Here is a 22,888-nt window from a genome sequence, read left to right on the forward strand (position 1 = left end):
TCGGTGCACTGATTAACAGAACCAAGGGTTTGCCTGGATCGCAGATAGATTGTGATATGGTCGCCTTCCGTGGCTTTTTCTGAGAGGTCTTCTGAATTCTATAACTGTGCCCAGCATTGCGCTTGAAGCCAAGTGTAGATCTGTTTTGAATGTCATTCAGAGGAAGGCAAGACAAGCACGCATGTTAAGCCAAACAGTAAACAAGCAGTAAAGCCGGAAGAATAGTCGCATGTGATGTTTTGTGATATTCAAGGGCTTAACGTCGCTGAGTTGACAACAGCGCCTCGGTGGGGAGCTCTAACCCTGGGCTCTAAAATTGAAGGCCAGCCGGGCCGGCTCTTACTTATCCCGAGCTCCGGCAACTCAGCCGGGTCCTTTCCAGAGACGAATTTAACTGGACCCACAGAGCCACCGTAGCGCTGGTTCACAGTCGGGGAAGAGCTAGTCTTCGACCTGTGGATTCGTTAGGGCAAGAGGAACCCGTGTAATGTGACCAACACCAGCCTTCCGATTGGCTCTCAGGGCCTCCCTCTTCTCCCCCCCATTGAGTGGGCTGGAACGCTGGAAAGGTTACGCGCATGCGCAGTTCCCGGATTTCCCCTGGCCACCGAGTGGAGCAGTGAGGTTGGGCGATAAACAGGCTGTGGCTGGGGAGGAGGGGCGGGGACGTTTGTTCCTCCGGGACTTTTCACGCCCCCTATTTCGTTAGGTGTGGTTAGGTTCGGACGCGGGGTCCTGGCGGCGGGCTGGAGCCTACTTCTTTGTGAAAGGGGAAAGTAGCTCCCTCGGAGCACTGGTGAAGTTGCGGAGCGGGTGCGAGACGGCGGTTTTCCCCTATGCCAGCCAAATGGTGCGGCCCTGAGCTGTTTCAGGACCCAGCCCGACGTGTCTGAGAGAGGCCTCGGAGGGGGCAGGGAGGTGGCCCGCAGAACGCGGGTTCTGTGAAGAGACGTGGAGAAAATTCGACTCGGAGAAGAGGAAGAGCCCGATTGAAAGGGAGCGAGGCCGCTGAGGGGGAGGGGGCTGCCAAGATGGCGTCGGCCTCCTCAGGGCCGTCGTCGGTCGGGTTTTCATTCGCGGATCCCGGCGTCCCTTCCTGCGCCTCGTCCTCAGGTAATCAGGGCGGGGCGTGGGCAGGGGGCTGATGGCGGCTGTGCGATGGGAACGAGAGCGAGACCTGGGAGGGCACCTGTAACGGGATGTCCGAGGAGTTGCCGGTAAGGAGGACGGAGATTGGGTTTTCAAATAGGGCTTTCTGAGCGGGCAGGGGGAGTCTGAGGAAAGGATGGGTTTGATTGAGGAAAGGGAGGCTCTCAAAAACACAAGCTGTCTTCGAGGAGACCGACTTGAGAACTTGAAAAGGGATGGAGATTGAAAATGGGGGTAGGAGGGTAACAGAAGGGAAACCGAAAGAAGTAGATAAAACTGAAGTAAACGGAGGCCTTGTATTTAGAGGAATTAGTGTGAGAGGCAGGTGGAATTCAAGTTGACTATGGGGTTAATCGGATAAAAATGTGGAAGAGAAGCCATGGGGTTAAAACGTGTTTAAGGGTTATGTGACGTTTTCTTTGGATTGCTGAGGAATTAGGGAATTGTGGGTTTTGTTGGGGGTGGGAGTTATTGGAGACCTTTTTCCTTAGAGGCCTCCCCCCTCGTGCGTCATCCCTTCCCAGTGCCGACCCCCGCGCACGCGCTCGACCCACATGCATTTATATCAGACACCCTCCTTGGAGGATTCCCATTTCCAGACTGCCCACCTTTGGGAAGGAATAGGGCGTTTTGAAGGAAGGCGGAAAATTAGAGTCATGAAAGTCATGAAGTCATGAAGTTTCTAGACCCTAGAAAACAGATGGAGAAGATGGAATGATGCACACTAGAGGCTGAGAGAGGTTGTGATGGGAATTAGGCCTGGGAATGATGGAGTGCTTGGGAGGTGGTTGTACGTGCTGTGGAGAAATATTGCATAATAGGAAATGCACTGGAAGAATGCTTAGGCTGTATCAGGAAACCGGCACTTGGAGCACTGAGCCAGGGTAGTTAGAAACTACTGGAGATTGAGGCAGGGCGGAGGAGCCCACAAGAAAAGCAGCAGATTGTGTGTAGGAGGGAAAATGCGTGTAAGTGTGGGGAGGTGGGTGGAAATTGAGTCAGAAACTGTTCTAGAGCTTCCATCAGAAATGTCTGGTGTTCCACAGTTACTGTTGCCTCTACAGGCAGGAGAAGCTGTCAGATGTTGGATGCTGTACTTGAGAGGTTGACATTTCCTTAGGCCTGCGATTGCATCCTTGCCTTTTGACTTGGCTAAATAGAGGGTTCCCGCTTTCATATTCCAGCTGGGATGAGCTTGGCTACATGGTCACAAGTATCTTCTTCATAAGCTGCAGTTTTATTTATGTACATCTATTTTTAGTTTCTGGAGAGGTGTTTTTTGCCTTTCCTGTAAAAGCATTAGAGGACCAGAGCAACTCGTGTTGCATTCTAAGTGCGAAGGATGAGGTAAAATAACAGGTGTTTTTCTAGAGTAGTCCCTTAATTTAAACCTTTTCTCTCTTTCCCCCAATGCAGAAAAGAAGGTTGTGTGTAGTTCTTAAGCTTATAAGAAGTTAGGTGTTCTGTTAGAACCAGGGTAACCTTAAAAGCCATGTATTTATGTTCCAGGATTTGATTCAGCCTCTGTCCCATGGAAGTATTGGCCATGTGGGCAGATTTAGGAGTAAAGGAAAATTTCTTTTGTCACTTAATGGAATCATCTTCCTCCTCTTTCATCTCTACTGCTTCGGATAGTCCTGCTGTCTTTTTCAGATGTCATTGTTTGATATTTTTATGTTTTTATGTTTACTGCCAGATCCTACAGCTAGCAGTTAGTAATTCAGATGGTGTAAATGTTTTTGTCCTATTGTGTTTTCACCAGAAAATAAAATACTGGGTTTCAGTGGACGTTACAGCTCCTTGACTCCATGATGTTCATATGAGAAGTCAAGGTATAAAAATGTCTAAAAATAGCTTCAGATTCTTACTTTTGTTTCTCACACCTTCCATCTTTGCTTCTTTGACAAATGTTGAAACAATTGGATTAAGAAATTAAGAAAAAGTGTTTATAAATAGTCCTGAAAACCTGATGGGATTTTTGTGTCCAGATCCATAGTGTTGACTTTTTTTGTGTATCTTCACTTTCACTTAGGTTTGGCCTTAGTAAATTTAATTTAATAAAATATTTCTTTCTAAGGATGTGATTGAAGAAGAAGGATATTAGATTCTGATGCAAAAAAAGGCTATTAGAGTTTTTTTTTTAATTTTTATTTTTTTTAATGGGTTTTATTTGTGATTGGGGGTGAGTGTTGCTGTGTCTGGATGGTACCAGGGGAATTAGGACATTGACACGAATGAGTGATGGTTTATGATTTCCTAAATTGTTAAAGGTAAGAAGGCTGGCTTTGTAGAAATTCAAGCAGGAGATTGTGTGTGTGGGTTTTGTAACCATTCTAAAACCAATTTATTGTTCTTAGATGTTTAGCTGAGCTCACTTAAGTTTTGGTGGAACTCTCTTTGACAATATTGAAAATGGATTCAAGGTTAAGAACGTTAGGATTCAGGGATAGATTGATGTGTTAGATAAGCTGCCTATAACCTTTGGAGGCTCAAAATCTTTTGTAATTCAAATTAAGAAGGACAGATTATTTGGAACAGTCATTCCCTGTCTAGATTATTTCACCATTAAGTCAGAGCTGGTCTTTTATTCTGCTGACATGTGAAATACAGAGGTTAGATCAAACCATACACTCTAAGTGATGTTTGACATCTTTTCCCATTGGAATAATTAATTACCATGTTTCGATTTGGGGGAAGCAGTTATAAATGAATATCAGCTTACAGCAGCCATCATCATGTGCTTGTTCTTAACACTTTGTTAATAAAAGTTGATGCAGTTTGCCTTCTAGTCTCAGCTATTTGGTGTGCAAAGGAAATTTATTCCTTCTTTTGCTTTCTCCCCATCCTCATTATTTGGACAGTGGCACCACTTAAAAATAAAATTAGCCCTGATGAGGTGCTGTTGACAGTATGACCATCTGTCACACCAGTGTGCAGAGAGCCTGTTTCCCTATCTGTAGTTTGACTAGTTTATCAAGAGCTTGAAATTCAGGGGCGCCTGGCTGGCTCAGTTGGTAGAGCATGTGACTCTTGATCTTAGGGTTGTGAGTTCAAGCCCTACATTGCTGTACAGAGGTTACTTAAAAACAAAATCTTAAAAAAAAAAAAAAAAAAGGATTTGAAATAAGCCACTGCATCCCTTTTTTAAACTACCATGAAGGGAGTAAGGAGTTTCTGTTTTGGAGACTTGATTTGAAGGAGTTAGAAAGTAAAGTTAGAATGCTAAGGTGTACACTGTTCTCTGAAATAAGAGCTTTGTGATAAAATCATGCGTGACTCCCCCAAGAAAAAGTACTCGAAACATTAGAAGATCATGAACCTGTAGTTCCTTTTTGCTTCAGACAAGAACATTTCTGAAATTGTGGCCCTTCACCTATGTGATTTTATCATGAGCACAAATGATTTGGAAATAACTTTATAGCTCCTTTCCTGACTTCATGTAACTGCTGAGGGAAACCCCAGAGAACACAGGACTGAAGCATTTTTGCTTGGGACCTTTATAGTAGGGCCAGCCTCATAAATCCTTGATTTTGGTAGCTCTCTTCTTCCCAGAAGAGCCCTACTAGTCAATTAGCCTGTAATCTGATAACTCCAAATGGTAGGGATTTTGTTGAGTATTTTGTTGTTGTTGTTGTCTGTGTTCTGTCTTGTTCTCTAGAGAGAGAATGAGTGTGTGTGCACGCTCGTGTGAGGGGGAGGGGAGGGAGAAAGAGAGCGCATCTTAAGCTGGCTCCACTCTCAGTCTAAGGCTCAATCTCATGACCTTGGGATCATGACCTGAGCCGAAATCAAGAGTTGGACACTCAACTGACTGAGCCACCCAGGCGCCCATCCGTGTTCTTTGTGTCCAGTGTAAAACATTTGTAGGCTGGTCCTTTACCCTTCAGTGCTTCTGTTCTAGTGGATAGTAATACAATTTAAGCCACTTTACTGGAGTGAGAAACTGAAATTTGGAAATATAAAGATAGAACAGAATGTCATGTAGTCAGAATATGACTAGGTTCACCATTTTGGTTGACATTTTGTAAGTAGGGAGAGATATTGCTGTTTGTTTTCTCCATTGGGGTTTTGACACTTCTTTTTTACTTTTGTTCCCTTGGGTAGATTCTGACAGAAAACTGACATCGGAATGTCACTGTTTTTGTTTAACCATTTATTTCTGCCATGGCTGCTCAAACTTGGTCAAGTATGATTATACAGATTTTTTAGGTGTCTAGTATCAGATATTAATTGGTAATAATGTACTGATAAGTTGGCTTTGGATTCAAAATTGTATGTTTTGTTGGTTTCTGTGTGCGGTTCTGGGTTGATACAAACGTCTTCTGATTAATATTTGCCCAAATAGGTGCCAGCTACTAGTTATTACATGTTTTATTAGTCTGTGTTTCTTTGATAATATAATGGAAACTGTAGCCTGTGAAGTGAATAACAGAGATAAAACCAGGCCAAAGACAGAACTGGGGATAAAGAAGGAAGGTGGTTATTTTTATCCTTTAATCTGGATATTTTCTTTCCTAGAATTTTAGGGTATTCTTGCTTGACATAAAGTAAGAGCAAAGTTGTTAGTTTCTTCTCTCTTTCTGTTGACTGGGTGTGTTTCTTGATCATAGATAAAAGTATGTTTGAGGAAGTATACTATTTTCTGATAGCCTGGTAGAGGGAATCTCTGTTTCTCTGTGTTCCAAACCCCAGTCCGCCATTCAGTCTCAAAGAGAGAGTGTTTGGGTTGATGGTATTTATTTCCTAGAGGAAACCCCTTCCTAGCCAGTTTCCCCTATCTCGCTTCACTCCCCCACCCTTTCCTATCAAAGGAGAGCATTGTTTAGTTTCTGTGTATGTGTTGATTGGTTTTGTTCACACTTCCTGTGAGCTTCCATCATTCTTTTTACAGTTTTCTATTTGAAATGAACTTTTTTTCCTCAACCACTCCATTTTTTTAAACTTTGTCTCCCAGTCATTTTTCTTTCTTCTCCTGTGAAATTCCAGTCTGTTTGTTTGTAATGGCTGTAGACAATATGTATTTCTTTTTAAAGGTTTTATTTTTTTTAAGGATAATTTTTAAGTTTATTTATTTTGAGAGAGAGCGAGAGCATGCACGCAAGTGGGACAGGGGCAGAGAGAGAGAGAATCCCAAGCAGGCTCTGCATCCCTGAAGATTTTTTTTTTTAATTTTTTTTTTCTTTCTTTATTTTTTTTTTTAAATTGTTTTTAATGTTTATTTATTTTTGAGACAGAGACAGACAGAGCATGAACAGGGGAGGGTCAGAGAGAGAGGGAGACACAGAATCCGAAACAGGCTCCAGGCTCTGAGCGGTCAGCACAGAGCCCGACGCGGGGCTCGAACCCACGGACCGTGAGGTCATGACCTGAGCTGAAGCCGGACGCTCAACCGACTGAGCCACCCAGGCGCCCCTGAAGATTTTATTGTTAAGTAATCTCTACACCCAACATGGGGCTCGAACTTAGAACCCTGAGGTCAGGAGTCACATGCTCTACTGACTGAGCCAGTCAGTTGTCCCTGTAGACAATGTATTGGTAAACATCTGATTCCAGAAAAAGCTCCTTTCTGTTGAGTCTGAGGAAGACTTTGGCAAGAGTAAGGAGGGCAAGTTCTTTGCAGGGAGTTCAGTATATCTTATTATTTACCTTATATACTTAACTGAGCAATGTGGGTTTAACCCAGAAGAAGCACTATCCCAAAGATCAGCAGTGTTGATGGGGAGTGGTCTAAAGGAAGGTAAGCAAGGGAAGTTGTGGGGAAAGAATGGGAAGAGGTCTTTTTAGCATACATAATCAGCTGAAGTAGAGTAGATTTCCAGTGAACAATGTAGGTAAACAAACTTGGTAAACTTCAAGTTTTCATTGACAAGAACCTGTATAGGGACACCTGGGTGGCCTCAGTTGGTTAAGTGTCTGACTCTTGATATCGCTCAGGTCACGATCTCACAGTTTATGATTTCAAGCCCTGCTTTGGGTTCTGGGCTGACAGTGTGGAGCCTACTTGGGATCTTTTCTCTCCCTTTCTCTTTGCCCCTCCCCCACTCGTGCTCTCTTTCTCTCAAAAAATAAATAAAAATAAACTTAAAAAAAGAACCTGTATAAAAGGGATGACAACAAAGTAACATTATCTCTTATTTTCCTTGTAATTGCCTTGAAGTGCATTGTTTGGGGCAATGATATCATTAAAATTATAGACTTTCTCTGCTAAAGCCTGTACATTCTGATCCATCAAGAGTCCTTGCTTTTTGAGGATAGATAGAGCCAGGTTTGGAAATAGGAGGTGGTGATCTGCCAAGAAATCAAATACTTTTTGGCCATGAGTGGCTTACCCAGGAGACTCCTGTCTCTTCGGAAGGACACAATTTTTTTTCAACCAAAGTTTTAGTGCCAAGAAAACATATATGAGGCCTGAGAACCATGAAATTTGCCTTGTAGAAGTAAAAGTTTATCACTAGAGGGAAATGAAGAGGTATTTTAATTAACCTCATTTTCCAAATCTGGAAACTGAGGTTCAGAGAGCTTGTTACTAGTGGCAGAGGTGTTGTAGAAAGGCTGTATGTTACCAGGATGAGTTTTAGTAATCTTGTAACTCATTTCCTTGCTACTTAGTTGGCTGTTATCTGAGGTGACCTCAGGACTGGTAGATCAAACTGCTTTGTAGCTTTTGTTTCTAGGAGCATCCTTGGCTTTCTGACTTTTTTCTAGAAGATCCTTAGGAAAACTTGACACTTGATAGGAAACAACATTTAGCTTTCCTCTGGGATGTGGCTTGGTTTAGTCCTTATTGAGGGGGTGGTAATGGTACCTTTTTGTTTGTTTCTAAACAGTTTTTTGAGTGCTTAGGAGGTGGGCTGATACCTCAAACATATTTCTCAGTATTTCATTTGGAGAACATGTTGTGCCTCGCACCTACAGGGGTGTAATTAAAATGGCTTTCAGTATTTCAGGGTAACAAGGACCAGAGAGATTGCTTTAGAAAGTGCAGCAGATAACTGGGCTGATTGTGTTTCTGTTTTGTGTAGGTTTTTGCTTTTGCCTTTTTTTTCCTTTTAAAACCTCTGGCTCTCACTCTTCTCAACCAAGAGAACCCCTGAGAGTTAGCATTTTGCTTCCCAAAAGTCTGTTTATATCTCTTTGTGCTCTGTGTAGGTATCCTTGACACGTTTGATGTGGTAGTATTGGAAAGTCATTGAGCTAGGTCTCTGGGATTGCTTCTGTAGGACTTGCCCAGGCGCAACTCCAGTTGTCTGAGGAATGCACATCCGGCCAGCCTCTGGTGTCCCCAAATTATATGTGTACTTCAAACATTGAAGTCAGTCACACACTGCCTCTTAGTTTTTCATCTGATGGATGATGTCATTTCATCTCCAACGGAAATGCTTCTGTTCTGAAAGTGCAGGGAGAGGCTCTGGTATTAAGGCCAAGTCTGTTTTGTTCTACACTCTGGTGGGGGGAGAAACAACTCTAATGTCGGAGGTTTTTATGGTTGGGAAATATCTTTATTTCAGTTATCTCCTCTTTTAAAGTCAACTCATTTCCCCTTCTGAAGTTTGCTTTTTTATACTTCTCAGAATTATATTGATGGTTTTTCTTTTCCTCTACATTTTCTCCTTCTTAATAGTGAATATTAGTCTGCAAGTAGTTCAGTGCTAACAAGCAAATATATGGAGAATCCCATTGGTGTTTTGCCAAGTGACTAGAAACCAGCCCCTCCAGTACCTTTTTCATCAGAAACATAAGTTAGGGTGGGGCTGAGGACCAAAATGGAGTGCTTCCTTAAGACTGGTCCAGAGTTCTCCGAAAAGTACTCTGTGACGTGGTGTGATGATTCAGTGTTGTATTTTAGCAAACTTGATTGGATTGTTTCCACTTTAGCACTTGACTGGTTCAGCTGTTTTGAAATTATTTTAGTAACATTAAAGATTTCTCAGCTTATTTTCATAATTTGGAGGGTAGATCTTTTATATTTTTCAGGGCCTGGTATCCAGGAGATGCGCTGAAATTAAGTACCCGTTTTATAGGAAAATACTGATATTCTGGAGGACATGAAAGATAAACCTCTTCAGAGAGAGCCTCTTATATGTGCTGATGAATGTTTCAGGTTGTACAAACATCTCAAAGTGATTTGTGGCAGAGAGTGAGTGTAGAGGAGTCATGCTTATTTGTAGCTTGGGATTGTGTGCATTCTGGACATTCTCTTTTCACATTTTTCTTCTAGTGTATCTCTGCAGCCGCTCAATATGATTATAATGAGCTTGAGATAATGTGTGAGGAGGGAATGATATTGATCTGTATGTGTGGGACTATCTTGTAGTGGTTTACTAGGGAAAATGGAGTAGTAAAGCCATCCCTGTGTATCTCTTTTCTTTAATTATGAAATTATCTATGTAATTATTTTTTCCAGAAATTTTACATAGATAAGGGAAAATTAATATTTAAAATTACAAAATCAACCTAATTTTGGATCTTTTCATTGTATGTAAATACATGTGAATTTATAGATAAGTGTTTTACAAAAGTATTGTACTATATAATTTTTTTAACTTTTTTCATATCCTATTCTTAAATATACATAAGAATAATAGTTTATATATTCTATTCATGACATGATTTATATCACCAATCTCCTTTTGTTTAGATTTTTTTCTAATTACAGTATCTATCCAATAATAGTTATTACATACAATGCTGCAGTAAATATCTTTGTATATACGTCTTTATCCACTTGGCTATTTCTTTAGGATAAATTCTCACTTCTAGGTCAAATTGTATATATATGTTTTTAAGACTTTTTGCTAGGCATGACCAGATTATCCTTCAAGAATGGAAGACCCTCAAATAAAATGTACATACATTTTTTTTTAATTTATTTTTATTTATTTATTTATTTTTTTAAATTTTTTTTTTTCAACGTTTTTTATTTATTTTTGGGACAGAGAGAGACAGAGCATGAACGGGGGAGGGGCAGAGAGAGAGGGAGACACAGAATCGGAAACAGGCTCCAGGCTCCGAGCCATCAGCCCAGAGCCTGACGCGGGGCTCGAACTCACGGACCGCGAGATCGTGACCTGGCTGAAGTCGGTCGCTTAACCGACTGCGCCACCCAGGCGCCCCACATTTTTTTTTAAAGGGTAGATGCCTGTATACAGATGAGCTTTGCACCTGAAATTTTCTTGTCAATATGAAACCACTCCAGAGTGAAATGATTTGGGTTACGAATTTTGTGACCACTCTTGGAATTTTCTGCCAGAGCTCCTCTTGTTTTTTGGACGTTTACTCAGAACTGCAAAAAAATCGTACATTTCAAGTATGGTGCTGGGGATCGGGTTAAGTAAGCCCTGTTCACAATTTTAAACTTTAGAGGGGTTTTGTTTTTGTTTTTTTAATATGCTTATTCTGCTGTAAGCAAGTAGAACCCTCGAAGTAAGTGATAAATTTCTGTTTTTCCTCATTTAGGTTTCAACTTTCTGTGCTGTGGGGTCAGCCGTAAGAGAGGTAGATCTGATGTGTATCTGTGCTGAAGAAGCATGAGCTCCTCGCAGTAACTAGCAGCCAGCGTCTTTTCCCCATAACAGTGACAGACTTTGTGTAGTGGTCACTACATGGCCTTCTTCTGGGAAGGCTGTGGGTGTCTTGCAAGCATTATTTGATACTAGCTTCCATTTCTCTCTGCCCTTCCCAAAAAAGATGCTATCTTAACACAGAAAGTTCTTTTCTTACAGTTCCACAGTATGATACAAATCAGTCAACTACCTTTTGTCTCCCTCAAAATCTTCACATAACTTCCTTTCCTTTTGTTTCATTAAATTAGTTCAAACTCTTCTTCTTTTCCCTTTCTACTGCATTTTTCATTTCTCTGACCCTTCCCATCCTGTAGATAGGTTTCCTAATTCACATGCAGATAATAGTTACTAGTTATTTATAGAGCATTTATCATATGTTAAATGCTATACGTGATTTAATTCTCTTAACAGCCATATGAGGAACATGTTATTATTTGCTTATTTTATACATGAGGTAACCAAGGCCTAGAGAGTTTTCACTAACTTGTGCAAGCTTGCCTAGTTAGTGATGGATCAGGTATTCAAACCTCAGGTGTTCTGATTTCAGAGCCCACATTTCTACCCACTGTGCTGCTATTGCTCCCCTGACTAATCTGAAAGTCTGTGTGTGAACTAATGTGATTTTAAACCAGATTAACTATTTATTGTTGAATGGTTACTGACTGAACCAGGAATCCTTGGTGAAGGAGAAAGTAGTACAGAAGACAACTTCCCCTTCTGACCTTAGCTCTCCTAGAAAAACAACAAAATTCTGAGCTCTTCTGTGCATAAGATGTGGAGTTATTGATTCTTTCATTCTTTCAGAAAGTATCTTAGAAGTTAACGTGCCAAGGATTGGTAACGATTATGCATTCAGTTCCAAGATCCCTAAAACAAAACAAACACAAAGAGTTTGTCTATCAGATGCCTTCTTTTTGTCCACTGAAAATTCAATAATCCTAAAAGCCTTATGCTTTTAATCAGAGCCAGTCATGGTCCCACACACACCAAAAAGAAAACTCTAATCTGAGATGGAGTTCTTTTTTTGTCTCCAAGTTATTGATGTTTTATTACAGAGACAAAAAAGTACTTTTCTATTACTAGTGAGGACCTTAACGTCTGTAAAACTGCTCTTGCAAATATTAGACTTGAAAGAGGTTTCTACTGCTCTAGAATACAGGCATTATTTGGTCCAGAACAAATATAACTTCACTAAAAGAAGCAAAAGGTATTTTCCTACTCTTCTTGCCAGTAACATTGATGACTGTTACCAGAGGGACAGAATTGTCATTATTGTTAATTTAAGATAGGAGGAGGACTGAAGGAGAAGGACTCTTATCAGTGAAAATGAAAAAAAGATTTCCTTGTCTCGAAGAAATGCAAGGTCTCAGGGGAAGAAAATTGTGTTCATATTGTCTTTTAGAAGTTCTGAGATTAATTTAGTTTAGTAGAGTATTCTAGTTCCCTTGGTGCTTGCTTGGGCTCTCTAGATACTAGGTGGCCAGGAAATTGAAAACAAAACTCTCTTAGAAGAGAGTTGAATTGGGGATTAGGAATGTGAATTCGTGTTCTGGCTCTGTCACTACCTTTGCTTTCTGATTTTTGAGCACATCCCTTAATGCTTTTGCTTTTACTTAAAAAAGAAGATTAGACTAAAATTCTCAAAGGCCCTTTTGGAATTACTTTTTTCATAATATAAATGGTTATTGATTTGTTAGCTTGACAATGGGCAAGTAGCTTTGTTTATGACTGAAGGAGCTGAGTTTTCAACTTTTGTTTAAAAATCAACTTTCATCAATAGCTATAGATTTCAGGGGCGCCTGGGTGGCTCAGTCAAACATCTGACTTTCCCGGTTGTGGGAGCCCCGCACGAGTCGGGCTCTGCACTGGGTGTGGAGCCTGCTTGAGATTATCTCTCTCCCTCTGTCTCTGCCCCTCCCCATATCCTGGGGTGTCTCTCTCTCTCTCTCTCAAACAAACAAACAAACAAACAAAAAACCCATCTGTAGATTTTAGCCAGACTGAGCTTGTGTTGTTAGAATTTTTTAAAATTCCCAAAGTGAGTACACCCTTGCATCTCTAGGTCTTTTCCATTTTCTTCTTTCTGCAGAGTAACTAGGGTTCGATATTGCCATGGTTGTTTCTATATCATCTATTGTCCCGCTCAAAAATAAGTTATTTGAACGATTAATTTTTTTCTGATGCAGCCTTTTTGTCAAGGCTTCATTTCTTGCTTTCAGTGCTGCAACATTAGTTGTTTAGAATGTTTCTTGGTCCAGGGCCTGTTAATGAGAAGGAGTCCCATAGTCATGAAGGAAACAGACTATGGACATGACTTGGGAATTTAGTGCAATATATAAAGAATTTTACTTCAGAACTTCATCTGGGTGCTTACTTTTTACCAGAGAAACCTCTCAGAAAGAAGCCAGCTCAGACGAAGTTGATTATCCAGACTTGTTTCCTTCTGTGGTATTTTTTCCCTAAACTTTTAATTATAAAATTTTTAAGCCATACGCAAAGTAGAACGAAAACTATAAAGAACCTCCTGTGCCCATCATCTAGCTTCAGCAGCAATATTTTGCAAGTTGGTTGCATCTATTCTCCCATTTCCCTACCTCCACCCCTTAGAATATTTTAAAGCAATCCCAGTCTTCATGTGATTTCAGCATAAATACTTCATAATGTTATTCCTACAGATCGGGACTGTATTTTAGGGGGAAAAGGAGGGAGGGAGTTATGACATAACCATAGTAGTATTGTCACATCTACAAAATTAGTAGTCGTTATTTATTTCTCCTCTCAAGGTTCCTGTCCCAGAAATCTTTTTAGTTTACTACTTATCTGATCAGCATCCAAACAAGTTTCATACATTATACTTGGTGGATATGTCTCTTAAGTCCTTAATTTAAATGGTTCCCAAAGCCTGTAGTACTGTTTTAAGGGTCAAATGAGATACGTTTGTAAGCTTTCAAAGTGCTATACAAATAAACATTTTGCCAGTGGAAAGAAATACTTTCTAAAAAAGTATCAGCATTTCCGTTGAGTCTTGCAGTCAGCATTAAGGAAAACTAGGAGGATCTGCCCAAGTGATAGCAGAAAAAAAAAGAAAAATTTGTGAGCTCCTCTAGGTCAGGAACATAAAACTCTGTCCATAGTGCCTGGCATCGTTCCTGACATGTAACAGATGATCAATTAATAGTTTTTAAATGAATGAATGAGGTGGGGGAGCAGAAATAATTCAACATTGAACTGGTGTTGGGAGGTGTTAAAATTGAGCTGGCGAGAGGTGGGTCCAGGACCTTTTTTTTTTTTAATTTTTTTTTAAATGTATGTTTATTTTTGAGAGACAGAGACAGAGTGCAAGTGAGGGAGGAGCAGAGAGAGAGGGAGACACAGAATCGGAAGCAGCCTCCAGGCTCTGAGCTGTCAGCACAGAGCCCAACACAGGGCTCGAACTCACAAACCGTGAGATCATGACCTGAGCTGAAGTCAGATACTTAACCGATTGAGCCACCCAGGTGCCCCTCTAGGACCTTCTTTATAGCTAAGCTGTCAGCCTCCATATCTGCCCCCCCTGGGTAATGTGCTGTCCTTTCTTGTAGCACATGCCACGTTTCATGGTGTGGACTGATGATGTAGGCTTTTTCAAAATTTATGTATTTTAAAAATAATCTCCACACTCAATGTGGGGCTCAAGCTCATCACCCTGAGATCAGGAGTTGCATGCTTCACTGACTAAGCCAGCCGGGCACCCCAATATGTAGGCATTTTAATAATCCTTGAGAGTTTTGGCTTAGATGGGAGAGGCAGGCCCCCAGTTTCTCAGGAGAAAAGTTTTTCCCTGAGTAAAGTAAATTTTAACATTGGAGCTCTGCCCTATACTGTTTCCCTACCCAAAAAGAGAATGATATATATAGATCATGGATATGGATTATAAGATAATAACATATCTTTATCAGAGAGAATTTTTCACAAAGATGCTAGAAAACAAACTTTCTGCTAAACCATATTCTAGTCTTATCCATAGGGATGAATCTCATTTCCCTTAAACATTGGCTGGCTGGCATTACCAAGCCCGGTGTTGCCATGCTGAGTTGGTCTCCCCCCAACCCCCCAACTTCTCCTTCAGTTCCCTCAGCTCCTCTTCCTCCTCCTTCTGTACTTACAGAAGAGAAAGTTTGATTATGAGGTGAACAGGTACAATGCTGTTGACTCTTCGGTCTCATGGACTTCTCCAGTAGACAGTTTCTTATTGACAGAGCTTTGGACCAAGTGGTCAAGCCTTAGCAGGTGGTATCTGGTTCCTTGAAATGTCACTCTGTTCTTTATTAGGTTTGTAGACCAACCTGGGTGTTAACAGCAACACTGGTAAAATTCTCTAGATATTTTTCTCTTCCCTTCCATTGTTCATTTTTGTTAGATTCGAGCTCCGGTCTGTGCCACAGGGGCAGAACTTCAAGCAAGGAATAGAGTAAATCTTAGGTCCATGTTCTCTTTGAAGAGAATATTACTTGGTCTGATTGTTACTATTTAGATCCCAATATTGTTCTAACTGCTTCAGCTATAGTGTCCTTGGGATTAATCCTAGTTTTGCGCTTGCTGATAGCTAAGCCATTGGCACCAAAATTCTGCTAAGTGAACTCCTCCCATCCTGGTTCTGGGTACTTTTGCAAGAGTGTAGCAGCTGTAGAGCTACAATTTTTGTGGGATAAAACTAGCAAAATAGAACTTTTCAGGGAGTAAGAAAGCCATATACCTAACTCTGTGCCTTGAAATCACTTAATCTGCCTTTTTATCTGCATTGTTTAACTTTGTCCAGTGACTACTTCTCTACAGAGGAGGAAATACTGTCAGACTAGGGCTGGATGTTGGCTTTTCTTGGTTCTGCCAGATCGCTTCCAAACCTCTTCCTCTGGGATAAAAAAGGAAGGGATAGGCCAAGCATTGACCAAGGAGTGCAGAATCAGTGTTCGTCTTCTTAACTGAAAGCCTACTGATTTTCTCATTGAGAATCACTGATTCCATAGTTGCATGTATGCACTTGCGGGAGGGTTGGGGAGGGGGGGGGGCGCGTTGGGAGGAGCCAAGTAATTTGAGATGCTGATTAAAATTTCATGAAGGTCTAGGTAATTGAACATTAAACCTTGCTACGGGCCCAACTTTGCTCTTGCTTTAGAAATCACAGAGTTGGGGCGCCTGGGTGGCTCAGTCGGTTAAGCGTCTGACCTCAGCTCAGGTCATGATCTCACAGTTTGTGAGTTTGAGCCCTGCATCGGGCTCTCTGCTGTCTGTGCAGAGCCCGCTTCAGATCCTTTGTCTCCCTTTCTGCTCCTCCCCCGCTCATTCACAAGTGCGCTCTCTCTCAAAAATAAACATTAAGAAAAAAAGAAATCGGGGTGCCTGGGTAGTAGCTCAGTCAGGCGTCCAACTTCGGCTCAGGTCATCATCTCATGGATCGTGAGTTCGAGCCCTGTGTGGGGCTCACTGCTGACAGCTCAGAGCTTGGAGCCTGCTTCAGATTCTGTCTCCGGCTCTCTCTGCCCCTCCCCCACTGTCTCACTGCCTCTGTGTGTGTGTGTGTGTGTGTGTGTGTGTGTGTGTGTGTGTGTCAAGTATAAACAACAACAACAAAGAAATCATGCAGAAAGAACATATTTGTATAGCACTTTATAGTCTATTTGATTTAGCTTATCTAATCTTTACATAAGCCTTCTAATATAGGTTCTTTTTTAGTTAAGTATAGAGAACAATTTTCCTGATTTAAAAGAGATTTGAACCCAGGTCTTCTGATTTTTAAATAGCTCAGCATGTTTGTTGACTCTTGGCTAAAAGGTTATAAGATATAAAAGGTTAGACTTTTTTTTGTTGGTGGTGGACACTTTATTGTAGGTCAGTAGCAGTTTTAATCCTAAATCTGAATCATCCTGGCTTATTGTTCCTTGGAAGCTTAGTTTAGGATTCCATTACTAATTTACCTAGTCTTTTACCCAAGTAAGTTGATGATTGAAGATGAAGCATCTCTAAAGGGTATAGATTATTGGGCTCTACTGGTTTTTCAGTTTTCTGGGTCATTTTATGTACCATATCTTCCTAACAGCTAGGTGACATTTTCATTGCCTCCGTTTTTGGGAAGAGGAGTGAAAACTATCTGTTCCCCATTTTTTGCCACCCTGACTCACTCACTATCGGGAAGGAAATTTTACTGCTCTGTTTATTGGTAACAGAAATACTTCGTCTGTGGCCTCTGTACAACTAAGGGCTAATTATCACAACCTTGCCTCTGAGCCCAGCTGTATTCTGAAATTCTCAGGGCCCTTGATCAGTTGTCTTAAACAGTCATAATTAGAGCTTTACCTTATTGCCCTTAATCCCATGTGTCTGTTGCCTCACCATTAATCCTTATACATATAGTGGAACCGGGGTCTTCCTACTCAAGTATTAACTTACATTATTGAAGATCCATCCCATCAGTCTCTTTTTAATTTTCTTTAATATGGCTAATCTTTATTCCCTTTGAATTCGTTAGAATTAGATTGAAGTGATATATCAGTAGTCTTTGAAGGTATAGATCAATATTCTCCAATATGAAGGGGAGGACAGTCTGTCTCTGAGTGTTCATGTGTCTCCAGTATGATCATGGATGAAAGTTATGGGGATGACAGACCCTTGAGAATTGATTTAACCTTTCAGGGTAGGTTTTCTACAGATAGGTTCTTTTAGTCACTTTAGCTAAATATATTCTTACAATCTTTCCTAAACTTAAGTGAATAAAAGTCATAATACAAGATTGAACCACACACTTGTCTTACACATCTGCATTGATTAAATATTTGGTAAGTAAAACTCACTTTAGTAAGTAAATGCCAACAAATTCCTGTTGGGTTTACAGCAGAAATCAAGGTGAGGAGGTAGAGATGCAGAATCTTCATTATTTTGACATTGCATTTTCTCGTCTTTAGCTGCCTCATTTCCATAGATCAACTCTTTACCTTTTTTTCTGAAATAATTAATTAGGAATAAAGCACCATAGATAGGCTCTAAAAGTTCTTACCCTTTTACCACTAAAGGAAAAATTATCAAGCCCTAGACTCTCCAGTGGGTCTTTAGGTATCTCTTATACCTGTTCTCTTTCAGCCCTGGTATCAAATGAGACCCTCTTGACTGATGGTTAAATGTATCAAGAACAGATATATTTTCCAGAAAAAATATCACCTGAGTAAGAAAAGGGACTAGAACAAGAATGGAATATGCATAAGGGTTCTGTGAGTATGGAGGAAGAAGAGGAATGAATATTTAAAACCCCTTCCCAAAAGGATCTAGTATCAGAGCAAGAGGCAGGGGCTCATGGGTTTAGTTTGACGCAAACCCCGATTGTTTCAGTGTGCTTGATAGAGATTGTGGGTACTAGTGTGTGTGTACACACTTGTAATTGTGTTTTGTTTATTCTTTTAACAGCATCTGGAATCAAGAGACCCATGGCATCTGAGGTGAGTTTTATATTGATATCATGTTTCTAAAGCTTTAATTCTGGGATAGAAGGATACCTGTTTATAACATCTTTATTTTTAACCCTCGGATCTTGGAAGCTAGACTAGATTCTTACATGTCTTTGGTAAGCTAGAAATTATACAACTACCTTTGTTGCAGTTTATTGTAGGTATTAATAGCTCACATTGATGATTACAAAAATTTTTTTTTAGTGTTTATTTTTGAGAGGGATATAGAGCGTGAGTGGGGGAGGGGCAGAGAGAGAAGGAGACATAGAATCTGAGCTGAGCTTAACCAACTGAGCCACCCAGGCGCCCCTATCTTTTTTTTTTTTTTTAATGTATCAAATACAGTGTACCAGAGAGTAAATAATTTACCTAAGTGCCCTTTATTCTTAATTAGTCCTGTAAACACCACTGTGAACTAAGTACCATTGTTATCCATGTGTTACAGATAAGAAGAGTGAGGATTAGAGGTTCTGTAACTTGCCCAAGGTCACACAACAAGTGGGATCGATAAGGCTGGGGTTAAAACCTGCACAGTCTGGCACTAAAGCTCACTCTCTGGTTTTTGCTGTTACTGCCTTCTGGTTACATAGCTTCAGTGAATTTAAAGAACAACTTTTAACCATACAGATGCTGTTAATTGCCCAAATTTTTCTTTTCTGTGCAGAATATCTTCCATTTGCTTAACTTTCTTTCTATTCATTATTTCCTGAATCTCTTCTTACTTCTTGCCTCTCTCCTCGGTTTTATGACAGGGCTTCAGAATGCAGACCCCCTTTGGCCTGTGATTTTAGATTTTTCTCTTGAGAACCTCTTTCAAGATCTTTGAGATTCTTTACTGAAGGTTTTCTGACACTAAGGGCCTCAGCAAGAACAGTAAAACTTGAATATCAGGCCCTAAGATCATCATACCCTATTTACACTGGGCTTTTTTGCCTCTGGCTTGTTAACTTAAGGAGTATTGACTTCATGAAGAATACCTTTGTGTCTTGTGCTTCATCTTGATGTGGGGAATTGCCTTCTAGGCTCAGCTGCTGTACTGTGTTACTCCTTCCTCATTTCAGGGGCTGTCATGTGGGTGGAAAACAAAGCCAAAGCTCATTCACAGGAATCTCTTCATGGCCCTGAGGCCCCTGTCTCAGGAGTCCTCTTATTGCCTCAGCTTTTTAGTGCCTCAACTAGCAGTACTTTCATTTGCAAGTGGCTAGATCATTGTTACTGGTGAATTCACTTTGGGCAAATAGTGTTCAGGTCGGGTTGAAGGTTAGAGAGTTAGTAATTTCTGAAAGGAGGTTGGTGAAAAAAAGAAGGTCTGTGGAACTACTTTTAACCTATCTGCTTCTGTGAACTGAGGTTTGTTCTTTTTCCTGGAGCAGCTATTTCGTAGTTCTCTTGTTTCTGCTTTTCCTTAATGATACTCATTTTTTTTTTTAATTTATTTTTGAGAGAGAGAGCATAGGTGAGTGAGTGCTAGTAGGGGAGGTGGGAGTGGGGGGGAGAGAATCCCAAGCAAGCGCAGCCCGATAAGGGACTCAAACTCACAAACCATGAGATCATGACCTGAGCAGAAACCAAGAGTTAGACACTTAGCCAACTGAGCCACCCAGGCACCCTGGTACTCATTTTTTAAATGTCATCTTTCTGAGGATCAAAGGTGAAGCATGTGGGGCACCTAGGTGGCTCAGGCAGCTGAGTCCAACTCCGATTTCAACTCGGGTCATGATCCCAGAATCATGGGATCGAGCCCCACATCAGGCTCTGTGCTGAGCGTGGAGGCTGCCTAAGATTCTCTCTCTCTGTCCCCCCTTTTCCATCTCCTCCAGCCTGCATTCTCTCTCTCTCTCAAAAAAAAAGTGAAATATTTGTGCCTAGGAATTTTCTGTGTTCTTTTAGCCAGTTAATTCATTGGGAAGCAACACTAGAGCTGTGTATTTGCACGGAATGAATCTTGTGAAGACTTTATAAAATGTTCTTCTAGAAAGGGTAGGTTGAGTGTTTCGGTTTGTTTTAATGTACCATCACAGTAGCTGTATGGTGTATGGCATGGGGATTGTGTGCTAATTTTGACTCTTCTTTTTCCAGGTGCCATATGCCTCTGGCATGCCCATGAAGAAAATAGGCCACCGAGGTGTTGATTCCTCAGGAGAGACGACATATAAAAAGGTATGTCTGGGGGCACCTGGGTGGCTCAGTTGGTTGAGCATCCGACTTTGTCTTGGGTCATGATCTTGCGGTCTGTGAGTTTGGAGCCTGTTTCGGATTCTGTGTGTGTCTCTCTCTCTCTCTCTCTCTCTCTCTCTCTCTCTCTCTCTCTCTCCCCCTCCCCCACTCATGCTCTGTCTCTCTGTCTCTGTCAGAAGTTAATAAACATTTAAAAAAAAAAAAAGGTATGTCTGGGTGGAACCCTTTCATCTTACTCCAGGAAGGGATAATTCTGTCCCCTTGATGATATTCTCCACATTTTGTCTCATTCCTTGATATCCTAAGCCTTTGTGCAAGAACTATCATACAACTTGGACTTTAGAGTTTACTTGCAGTTCTGGACTACTCTGGAGATTCTCAGGCTTCCCAAGGGACAGTGTTCAACCTTCCATTGAGCATCTATACTTTGTTTAATATGGGGTGTGATGATTTCTTGGAGTCCTGTTTCTGGCCCATGTAGATTTTTCTTACATGTGTTCTCTGCCTTTATTGCACTGTCCCAAGTAATAGAGGTGGACTGAAGTCTGTCGGGCACCTGGCCCTCCCTGGGAATGGGCCCAAGGCCCAGTGTTAATTCCACAGATATATATCGAGCTCTGTTTATGTGCTGAACATTGAGACAAAAAGATGAGTTTCTAGTCTAATTGGAGAGGCACACACTTAAAAATCTAGTTATAAAAAAATTTTTTTTAAGCAATCTCCACCCCTGATGTGGGACTCAAACTCATGACACCAAAATCAAGAGACATGCTCTACCGCCTGAGCCAGCCTCTAGTTTTAATTTTATTTAGTTTTAATGTTAATGCTTAATGAGGACTAAATAGAAGTACCAGTAATTTAATACTTGATGGGGATTGGGGATGAGGGAAATCATTTAGAGCAAAACTGTCCAGTAGAACTTCATAGTGATTGAAATGTGCTATAATCTGTGTTATCCAGTAGTAGCCACTGGTCATACTTGAATGTGGCTGGTAAGACTGAAAAGGTGAATTTTTAGTTTATTTTGATTTTAAGTTGACAAATAGCCATGCATGGCTGGTGTATTGGGCAGCACAGATCTAGATGATCTGATAATTTCCTATAGGATTGTAAGAGTGGGGCTCTTGACCATAGGGTGATCATTTTAAATCTAAATACTTCCCGCGGAAATAATTTGAGTCTTTCAGGCTTTTTTCACTTAGGAACTATTTTGTGCCACTCTGTTGTCCTTGGGACACCAATCAGGCTCTGCCTTAAAAGGACTTAAAAGGCCTTTTGTAGCCAGGTAGTCAATCAAAATATCAGTTAATTTTAGTTACATTCTATATTCCATGAATAAAATGTTTGGAGAAGCCCCAGGTACTCTGGGGGCAGGAACCTTTGGAGTGAGATATAAGATTGTTGTCTCAGGACGTTATCTTCCAAATGTAGATATGGATAGGCAGGAACACCTTGCCTAGCTGAGGCTGACTCAGACAGTCTGCCATTGCTACTGTGTATCTTTGTACCCTGCCAGTCTTTACCAGGCTTAACTGCCGAGTTAAGCAAGAGGTTGGAGGAACTGGATTGCCCCAGCTTAGTCTGAAGTATTAGAAGGGCATTTGCCTTTGGAGTGCTTCTGGCTCTTCCCTCCAGAGTTTTTATTGTTCTGATCAGATTTAATACTAGAATCTTTCCTCTCATTTCTCTTCTGTTTCTCAGACAACCTCATCTGCCTTGAAAGGTGCCATCCAGTTAGGCATTACTCACACTGTGGGAAGCCTGAGCACCAAACCAGAGCGTGATGTCCTCATGCAAGACTTCTATGTGGTGGAGAGTATCTTCTTTCCCAGGTACAGAGGTTAATGTTCATGGGAATTTCCTGGGAAGTGTGGCTTTTTCATATCAACCTGAGGGCAGTTTTAGGGGTTCAGGTCTAACATAGGCATGTGCCCACTGTCCAGTCCTTAACTTGATCTTAGTTGGGGTGATGTGGGACTGGAGAATTTGGAGAGCAGATGCTGTTTTTTGAGTACTTCCATGAGCCTCTGGCCTGTGGAGTGAGCCGTAAAAGCAATTTAGTGCACTAGGTAAGAGGCAGTGTGATTCTCTATGCCCGTGTCTTAATCCCCATATTGTGCCAATGTCCCGTTAAGTAACTGCCTCTTTTAATACCTCTGGTTCTCTCAGAAGGGATGTACTGACCTGCCTCTGGGTGACTGAGTGTCTGTCCAGGGTAGACTCCTTGGTTGACAGGGACTGGTAAATTATAAGTTCTTCTATTTAACCCTACAGTGAAGGGAGCAACTTGACTCCTGCTCATCACTACAATGACTTTCGCTTCAAAACCTATGCACCTGTTGCCTTCCGTTACTTTCGGGAGTTATTTGGTATCCGGCCTGATGATTACTTGGTAAGCTTCTGGATCTCAGGACCCTATGACTCCAGTACCAGAGGGATCCTCCCAAAGGAAAACCCTCTCTCCACAGTCTTGCTTTTCTAGTCTTTCTTTAGAATAGCATCTGTACTTAATTTCTGTACTTT

The 22,888-nt window shown here is 41.1% G+C and overlaps 1 protein-coding gene across 3 annotated transcripts in view; it reads left to right on the top strand.

The window, feature by feature from the left end:
- The window catches only part of PIP5K1A (phosphatidylinositol-4-phosphate 5-kinase type 1 alpha), a 38,228-nt gene that overhangs the window by 2,714 nt on the left and 12,626 nt on the right, over positions 1–22,888 (top strand). The window contains exons 1-6 of one of the 3 annotated variants that reach the window (XM_042994092.1): positions 637–1,113; positions 10,606–10,644; positions 18,147–18,178; positions 20,267–20,347; positions 22,067–22,197; positions 22,640–22,757. In XM_042994092.1, coding sequence (XP_042850026.1) covers positions 1,032–1,113; positions 10,606–10,644; positions 18,147–18,178; positions 20,267–20,347; positions 22,067–22,197; positions 22,640–22,757 — 483 coding nt within the window. In that variant the 5' untranslated portion in view covers positions 637–1,031. Of the gene's footprint in view, positions 1–636; positions 1,114–10,605; positions 10,645–18,146; positions 18,179–20,266; positions 20,348–22,066; positions 22,198–22,639; positions 22,758–22,888 lie in introns of those variants that run through there. The other 2 variants (XM_042994093.1, XM_042994094.1) reach the window with 2 other exon arrangements.

The sequence above is a fragment of the Panthera tigris genome, chromosome C1 (assembly GCF_018350195.1).
Source record: "Panthera tigris isolate Pti1 chromosome C1, P.tigris_Pti1_mat1.1, whole genome shotgun sequence".
Lineage (NCBI taxonomy): Eukaryota > Metazoa > Chordata > Mammalia > Carnivora > Felidae > Panthera > Panthera tigris.